The following is a 9,277-nucleotide window of genomic DNA, read 5'->3' as shown; positions in this document are numbered from 1 at the left end:
TTAATGGAGAGTTGGAAGAGGAAATCTATATGGATCAGCCTCGATGGGTTTGTAGTAAAAGGTGCGAGAGAGAAAGGTGTGCAAGTTGCTGAAATCTTTATATGGCCCGAAACAAGCACCTAAGCAATGGCATGAGAAGTTTGACAGAACTTTGACTTCGTAGGCTTTGTTGTCAATGAGGCTGACAAGTGCGTTTACTATCGCCATAGTGGGGGCGAAGGTGTTATACTATGTTTGTATGTGGATGATATTCTGATCTTTGGTACAAACATGAAAGTAATACACGAGGTCAAGTCTTTCTTGTCAAAGAGCTTTGATATGAAAGATCCGGGAGAAGCCGATGTGATTCTGAACATCAAGCCGATTAAGAACGAGAGTGGGATTACTCTAACGCAATCCCATTATGTTGAGAAGATCTTGAGCCGGTTCGGCTATATTGATAGCAAGCCTTCTTCAACACCTTATGATCCCGGTGTGACACTACGCAAGAACCGGAGGATTGCCATAGATCAATTGAGATATTCTCGGATCGTTGGCTCACTCATGTACTTAGCGAGCGCGACTAGACCCGACATCTCTTTTGCTGTTAGCAAGTTGAGTAGGTTCATGTCAAACCCGGGTACTGATCATTGGCATGCACTTGATAGGGTCATGCGCTACCTATGTGGTACAATGAGTTATGGGATTCATTATTCAGGGCACCCAGCTCGTGCTTGAAGGATATAGTGATTCGAATTGGATCTCAGATGTAGCTGATCCGTACGCCACAAGTGGGTATGTATTTACCTTTGGAGGTGGCGCAGTGTCATGGAGATCTTGTAAGCAAACCATATTGACGAGGTCAACTATGGAAGCAGAACTTATCGCTTTAGACACAACCACCGTTGAATCGGAATGGTTGCGTGAGCTCTTGATGGACTTGCATGTGGTTGAAAAATTTGTTCTGGCAATCCTTTTGAATTGTGACAATCAAACCGTAATTGTCAAAGTGAACAATTCTAAGGATAACGCGAAGTCATCAAGACACGTAAAGAGACGTTTGAAGTCCGTCGAGAAATTGCGAAACTCCGGAGTAATAACCGTTACATATATTCAAACGGACAAAAACTCGGCAGATCCCTTTACAAAGGGACTATCACGTAATGTGATAGAAAGTGCATCGAGGAGATGGGTTTGAGACCCGTTGATGTTACGCCATAGTGGTAACCCAACCTTTGTGATCGGAGATCCCGTGAATTAGGACCCGGGAAGAACAAACTAGTGGTTTAATTGAGGAGAGTATTATGTAACCCTCTCTATGTGAAGATGCACAACTCTCGCTTGTCTGTAAGGCAGGTTGGCAACAAGCCTTAATGTGTTTATGTTGGCTATTTTAGCAAAGATGCTGTCCTACGAGCATTCTTGAAATAACACACCTATATGAGTCCGATTGTTAAACGTCGCAATCTATGAGATTTGGGTGATCTCTAGTAAACTCATGAAGAGACCACGAAGTATGACGCATATGCTTCACCCGCGGGGTAGGCTACCGGCAGCCATGTACTGGTCATGACTTTGAGTGAAACCCTGTTCACGCAAAACTTGCAATTCAAGGCTTAGTCCATTGTTCAAGTGTGAATGGATGTAGCTTAAGGTTCTAGGCGGAAGTTCAACTTAACAGTCTCCGCTGAAACACTCGGTATATAAACAAGCAGCGAGTATTGGTAAATCTCTAAATGGGGATTTGAGATCTGGTGGGGGATTGTTGAAATATTGGGCCCACTTTTAGTGGCCCAAATTAGATTTCAGTTTTTCCTATAAATCTCAAAGCCCACATAGTGGCAGCCTTGTGAGTTTGAGCCCAAGTTGGTGGCAGCTCACTAGGAAGTGGCAAGAGGTGGGAAGTTTAGTCCCACATGGAAAGTTGGGAGGAAGTTAGACCACCTTATAAGGTGAGTTGTTCCACCACTAGTAAGTGAGTGAGAATAGGAGTGCTACATGCGCGCTCCTCCTCCTCCTCGCTCGCTCGTCTCGTCTCGACTCGACACGACACGTCACGACGCGCGCCGCGCTCGTGGTGAGTGGATTGAGCCTCGAGCCGAGACTTTCCTTACTTTTTGCACCTCAGGAAAACGAACAGAGTCCTAGACGGAACCGACTCGAAACGTTCGTGCGACGTGGGCGTGGCCCACGTTGCCTAGGGTTTCCCGAGCCTATATAATCTCTTGCCCGGCTACCGCAGAAATACATCTAATACACGAGTTAGGGTTTCCACCTCTCTCTGCTTGCGCCGCCATCGTAGCCTACTCCATCCCGCGCGCCGACGTGCATGGTCTCCGGAACCGCTCGTCCTTGCGATCCTGTACGGGAGAGGGCGAATTAGGTTTTTGGGAAGCGCTCTGCGCGACTGCTCAAGCTCTCCATCACGGGTCGCCTTCCGTCCAAGTCGGGCGGTGCTGCCTACCGTCGTCTACAACGCCGTCTACTTCGACCCGTCGTCCCCGTCATCAACAACGTTGTCATCAACAACGTTACCGCTGCGACATCATCCGCTACATCTCCACCGCCACCTCCACCGGATCGGTACGTGCGACATATCTCGATCTGTTTAGCGATGGATGTTGTACTGTTTGCTATGCTACTGTTCATGTTGATCACTACATCTAGTATGTTCGAGTTTCACATGTTAGTAGTTACTGTCGTCATGCTTAATATTCTGGAATTAATCATGAAAATTGTGCCTAATTATCCAACACGCCGGAGTAGTTCATCGCTTGAAAGAACTGGGCTAGCCGGTAACGATGTGCTGTTGACAAGGTGCTTTGATGCTTGATTATATCGCTGGTGAGCTCTGTTAGCAGTCTTACAAAATATAAAAGGAATATTTCTGAATACACCATATTACTTCACATGGATATAAAAGGGAACACTTGGTATATATTACATGTTTTATTTCCAGCACTTTGAAACAAGTCGTAAGGAATATTGGCAGTTTAATTAATTAGGTATATAAAAAATGTGCGCTAGCAGCCGGCAGGTCAACCCAAACAAAAGAAGTTGCCTCTACGTTGCATCAAAGCCATCAGAAGATCAATTCAAAAAAAAAAAGCCATCAGAAGATTGCTTTGCAAAAAACTATCTGCATTTCTCCAGAAAGCAACCAGAGAAATAATATTCAGCGAGCAACCATAGCACACAAATCAATGATGACCAAATCACCAAACTACCATGCATGTGTGCTGCAGACAGAAAAGCATCAAATTGTAAGATCCTAATGGCAGTGACAAGCATGGCGTAAACTTGCTTCATCTCATCTGTGTTTAAAATCTGGAAGCCGTTACATGAATCCTACAAAAAGGTAAACTTAGCTGACGACATCTTTATATTTTCCACGATAACTGGACTGGTTACTCTTTCCTACAAAAGGATAAGACCCTTGAACCTATGATTGGTCAGGTTAGTGAATCGTTAACCACATCTGAGGGTACTGGCAATATTTCATCTGAGACGGATTAGTGCAGGCTGCTGTTACAGGCCATAGCCACCTCTCGGTGGCACAGGAACAGGGCTACCGTTTAAGCTCAGCTGCGACATGTCAATCATCTGCCAATTGATTGCTGATGGGTCTGCTCCAAAGGAGCCCGTATCGAAGCAAGAAGTCACGCTCCTGCTCCTGCGGTGACGTGCAGAGATCTGCTTCAGCCTCTCAGTTTCCTTCTTCAAGAAAAGCGTTTGACCTGCAAAATTGCATCGCCAACTATTAATCGAGGTGCATATCAAGCATCACTAGATAAAATCCCTATAACTTACATCAAAGCTGTTAAGCAAGGTTTATATGAATCATCACCAAATAAGATCCCTAGCCCTAGAACCGACAAGATCCCAGTTTCCATCTTCATTGCAAAACATAAGGATTAAGGACGAACTACCAAAATCAAAATCTAAGCCATATCTCGTGCATTGATGCAAATCACTTTGGCTTCACCATCACATTCAAGTTTTAAAAAAAACACCTGACACTGAATGCGGTTCTCAATCTAGTCGAATTTTGTACATCATTTTAAGGTTATAAAGTTGATCCATGTTAGCAGGAAATTAGAAGAAAAAAAAGGAGAGAAAATTATTACAAGAAATCAGATAACAGACTGAAGTTACTATGCAGGCTGCAGCAAAATTTAATCTCTTTCTGCCTCTGAACTTCAGAATTTAAAGGGTGATACAAGCCCTCTATATACTAGGCACTAGTTGCACTATAGTTATTTTTTATGTTTAAAATTTAACTGTTCATGTAGATTTGGGGCCCAAACGGAAATTTGTTGATTGCACCAGGTTAATTGTTTGCAGCAGGCATGCCCACATCTAGTTGGCCATGGATATAATGACTACTAAACCACCATTTTTGCCATTACTAGTTCAATAGCATGAACAGAAACAACCTCATGTTCTCAGCTTATCACTACATTTGCATTGTTTGGTTCCACTGATCCCCTAGTTTAACCAAAAGATAAAAGCCCCAGTTCAGTTTGAACAAAAGCAGACTCTGGTGTGTAATTCAGTATGCTAAAAAGACAAAGGCTCCGCTGGGATGTGGGGTTCAGTTTATTCTGAACAAGGATCTTGAGTTCATAAATCATTTATTAAAAGACCAATATTCAACATCTAACCAAGATTTGTAGAATAGCAAAAGTATGCAACTTCTAATAGGGACTGTATGATTAACAGGAATTCCATAGAAATTTTGGAAAATTGTATTCTTACTGATTTTTTTTTCTACTAGAGTATGTTCAGTATTGAAATCATATGATTTTTCTGTATACACTAGTTTGCATGCAATTCCAAAGGAAAAGTTCAACTGATTCCAACCTCATGAAAATTTGCATTTGTGTCTATTGTCTAGCACAACTATGGGAAATTTCTACATCTTTCCCATGGTGCCAAACAACTTGTATTTCATATTTCTGAACTTCCAATTCATGGACTCGGCATGCCATGACATCCAATACCTATGTTTTCCTACTCCCTGGGCTTTCGAATGCTGCGAACGAAAGAGCCCAAAGGCCAACATATCCTATGCACTAGCACATAGTCAACTTTTCCAGCAATTGGTTTGCAGACAAAACTAAAGTGATTAATTATCGTTCTTTACAACATACTTCTAAATTCACTCTGCCTATTGATAATATTAGAGTTCAAAACCTTCTAGGATAAGAGTAACAAGAATGGGAAGATCTGGCGAATGATAAAACATAGGTAGAAGAAAATAAGCAAAACAAAGGATCATTTTTTTTGTTTGAGCACATCTATTTGTAGTTTGAAGTGGTTACAGAACCATACAGATATGCATTAAGCCATTGTGGGGCACTTATGCTCTTCGATTAAGCATAAGATCATCATTTTTTTTAATAAAACGATCTATTCCTCAATTTACTCAACTTACATACAAATTTAAACTAAGCCTTAATATTAAGAATAACAAAAACAGAAGCACCTCACAGATTATAAATCAAAAATGAAAATGCCAAGCAAAGGACAAAACTATTCAAAGCAAACTTATCATTTCTTTCCTTCTGACACATTCTACATCTCAAATCAAATATTAAAGGATGCTATAACACTCCATAGAGTACATCATAAAAAGAATTTGAAATATTTTATCATGATTTGTATTTTCGTCTTCCAGCAAGTACGAGTGACTAAGCGTGCCATAATGGATGATTGCATATGACATAGAGCCTATATCGAATTAATCATCAATCAGCTCCATTTGACAAATCGGTTACAGTTCTATGCATATCCTAAATCATGGCAGATTTTCTCGGACAATGCTTATTATAATTTGGAAAAGAGCAAACAGGCCCAACATACCATCCTTAATTAGTTTTGCTTGCTGAAGACTAGCAATCTGTCCCCTCAGTTGCTTGTTTTCCATTGATAGGGCATTGCGAAGCTGGAAATGAGATGCTACTCTTACAGCCAAATCAGCTCCCATGTTCTAAAAAGCAAAAGCCAAACTTATTGTCATAAAAATAACTATTATTGAAACTCTACATAAATATATAACATGCAAGGTCACAAAATAACCTGAAGTGAGTCAACAGTTCTTTCAAGATCAGCAATGTATTGAAGTTTCCGGACCCTAGATCTTTGTCCTGAGCGCCTGCAGAAATGTTCATTATGATATGCTTTTTCTTTGCTTCTTAATGTACAGAAAAGAACATTTCAACATTAATAACTAAACAAAAGCTTGTGAACCAATCTCCTCTTGGATTGATAGTTTAGTCTAAGTTTTCTGCCCCTTTGGCTGCCGGCCATGTAAATCCCTTGATGTACATACTTGTCCTGATTTTCTAATATATTGCAGTAGGAACCTCTCCTAATGCCTCCGTTAAAAGAACACTTCAAGGCATGCAATATAAACAGATGTATTTGGATAAAATAGTACATTTCGAGTGGACAATTTCATCATACCAAGACGGCAACCCCTTATGGCACCAAAAAGTAATAGCAGCCAAAGAAATGTACTAAAATGGCCTTTCTGGCACACTGTTTACATGATTCACTTGTCACATTATAAGAAACATCATGAATATCAGATGCACTTGTTAATCTTTCGAAATTTGTTTCACAAAAGAAAAAATTATGATTGCAAATATATGTATATGAGCATATACAAAAATAACAGACATGCATCCAAGATTTCCTGTAATACTATTTTGAATTGCTTGACCATGTTCTTAATATAGAATGTGACAGCGTGAGCAAAATGATCTTACTACTAAAGGAATTTCTGTCCACATCTCAAACTGACAATTATCACCACTCAAATAGCACATTTTAGACTCTAATCAGTTAAAGAAGTACCCAGTAAATTATTATCCACTGAAATAAGTCCACAGTTTATACATATAAAAGAGAACTCTATTTACTAACGCTGGATTTGGACAATCCAAGGTCAAATGTTATCAACAATTGCAGTCACAGGAAAACAGTTGCTGCCAACGGTAGTCATGGAATGCATACAGTTGTGAACTTTAAACACAATGGATAGATCCACAACTCTGAAGTACTTGTGCTACTGCTAACAAGATAATGCAAAATTAAACTATATCTGGACTGGACTGGATACTTATTTAGAAAGACCCAAAATTTTCAGTGTCACGTGGTGCCTGATGTGCAAGAGACATAGTGTCGTGCAGCATATATTTGTATCAACATTAAATTCTATACTGTAGTTTACAATGTTATCGGGCGGACTATCTTCTATCCTGGTTAGTTTATTTCTACGAGTGCAAAGTCTACCTTCCACTAATTTGAAATACTTTCTAGCATATTCACTGCAAATACCACTTATATATATAGTAGATGCACCCAAGGACTTCGATTAATAAAAACACTTGAAGTTGCTGCAGTAGAGATTTCAGGGACAGCAGTGTACCTTTTAAATGACTTGTCTTGATCAAGATGGTTCACATCATCATACACATCTCCTGTTCCGTTGGCCACATTGCCATGCATAGTTGAAGGGTCAATGGTCAGGTACTGCAAGGGGTTGCTAGGGACATTCTCCAGGACAGCATTTACCATGGAACTCTCTGAACTGGTCAACCTACTCTTTTGTCTTGGCGAATTTGGCCCATAAACACAGCTACCTTCGACCCCAGAACCACTTTCACTTCCTACAGCAGCATCCGACGAGTCCCCATTTTCACCAGCTGGCTGCGGATACCCCTCCTCAATTGGAAAAACTGGGCTCTGGAAAGTCGTCATCGCATCCAAGATAGCATCAGAATCACTACAAGCTCTCCTGAGAGGCGGAAGGTTTGGCATTTTCCCAGAATCTGCGAGGAGATCATCCAGCCAACACGGTGGTTCACCAAAGAACGGATCCTCTGATGGGAACCTGCAGCTCTGTGTGAACAGGCTATCATCTCTCCTTGTGATTTGAGGACCCAGAGGTGGGCAGCGGGGAGGAAGGTGTTGTGACCGAGACATGATGAGAAGTACAAGCTCTCGATGCTGTTGTCCTTTTCGTTCTGCTATTTAACTACAGCCCATCAACAGTCACTCCTTTGTTCTGTTCATTAGAAAAACCAGCAAAGGGTGAACACATGAAACATGTGAAGAGGAACACAGAAAACATGCATCAGGTAGAAATCAAGGCCCTAGTAAGCTACATTGCCACAGGCGATTTTTCCAGATTACAGGAAAACTACCTATTGCGGAATCATAAAAGCATGAACAAGAAGTGGCCAAACTTATTTTTGGATGCTACAATCAGTCTCCTCCATCAAAAACATGGAAAGATTCATCATAAACAGGATCAGAATGCAAATTCCTCGAGACCACACCAGATAGGCCTACGGTCTTCGACTGACACGGATGGCAAAGATAATCGAGGAAACAAAATCGGATTTTGCCAGGCTAACAAGAACGTTTGAAGAGGGGGGTAGGGGTTCAGTTCAACGCCCAGACCCAAAATGTTGGGAAAACAAATCGCTGCTATGGAACAGGAGCGGATCTAGATGGTGTGCTGGGTGTACACCGGGACGCATAAAATTTCTGATAGTCAGTGGGGTTTAACTAATACTCATACCTCAGAAACCAATGGCCGAAATCGAGGACGGGGTTGAACCAGCAGGGACGCGACGAGGTAGGACGAGGAAGGCGATGGCGGCGAGGCGCGTGAGAGGCTTGGGAGTTGGGGGTGAGGCGTCGGCACGGCGGCAGCTCTAGGGCACGGAGATACTTTAGAGCCGCATTGGGTGGGATTTAGGGGGGGAGAGGAAAGGAAGGTGGAAACAGAGGCGACGGAGAGCTAAATTTTAATTATAAATAAAATAAAACAAAACAAATATGTAATACTCAGGGGATTTAACTTTTTTTGCAATTTTATTATTTACCACACACATGTCACTTGCATATGCGGCCATGTGGCAAATAATCAAACGATAAGAGGTGGCCTCTGAATTAAAATGAACATAACTTTTTTTGCCATCACCTCACACCTACGCACATAATTTAAAACATGAGCACTAGTCTAGCACACCTTTAGCAGGGACTGCATGCGCACACTTTAGAAGTCATCGTCGCCTTCTTCCGTGAACCCATCTTAAGGACAGGGATAAATCCGTTGACTTTGACAGGTGTAGCATAAACTTCACCACGATGCCAGATGATGCCACCGCACTACACCATAAATCTTGTGACCGCTCACTGTCCCCTCTCCTCTCACTGTTGATGGTTCCTTCGCCGTCGGCAGATCAAAGAGCACTGCTTGGACACGAGACAGCGGTAGAAC

At 41.7% G+C, this 9,277-nt stretch overlaps 1 protein-coding gene across 2 annotated transcripts; it reads right to left on the bottom strand.

Annotated features, from left to right (window-relative positions):
• Window positions 1–3,219: 3,219 nt before the first annotated feature.
• LOC124687242 (basic leucine zipper 34-like) lies at window positions 3,220–8,711 on the bottom strand. 2 transcript variants are annotated; one of them, XM_047221043.1, is made up of 5 exons: window positions 8,573–8,711; window positions 7,415–8,053; window positions 6,061–6,136; window positions 5,845–5,971; window positions 3,220–3,716 (listed from the first exon to the last, which is right to left on the bottom strand). In XM_047221043.1, exons 2-5 carry the CDS (start codon window positions 7,969–7,971, stop codon window positions 3,508–3,510), a joined length of 969 nt encoding a protein of 322 aa, XP_047076999.1. In that variant the 5' UTR covers window positions 7,972–8,053; window positions 8,573–8,711; the 3' UTR covers window positions 3,220–3,507. The 2 variants fall into 2 exon arrangements, with proteins under 2 accessions (XP_047076999.1, XP_047077000.1); XM_047221044.1 differs by lacking the exon at window positions 8,573–8,711 and having other exon boundaries at window positions 7,415–8,168.
• Between the last annotated feature and the right edge of the window lie 566 nt (window positions 8,712–9,277).

This window comes from Lolium rigidum, chromosome 2 (assembly GCF_022539505.1).
Source record: "Lolium rigidum isolate FL_2022 chromosome 2, APGP_CSIRO_Lrig_0.1, whole genome shotgun sequence".
NCBI classification, from domain to species: domain Eukaryota; kingdom Viridiplantae; phylum Streptophyta; class Magnoliopsida; order Poales; family Poaceae; genus Lolium; species Lolium rigidum.
The sequence above is the reverse complement of the archived record's forward strand: the minus strand, read 5'-3'. Positions and strand labels throughout refer to the sequence as shown.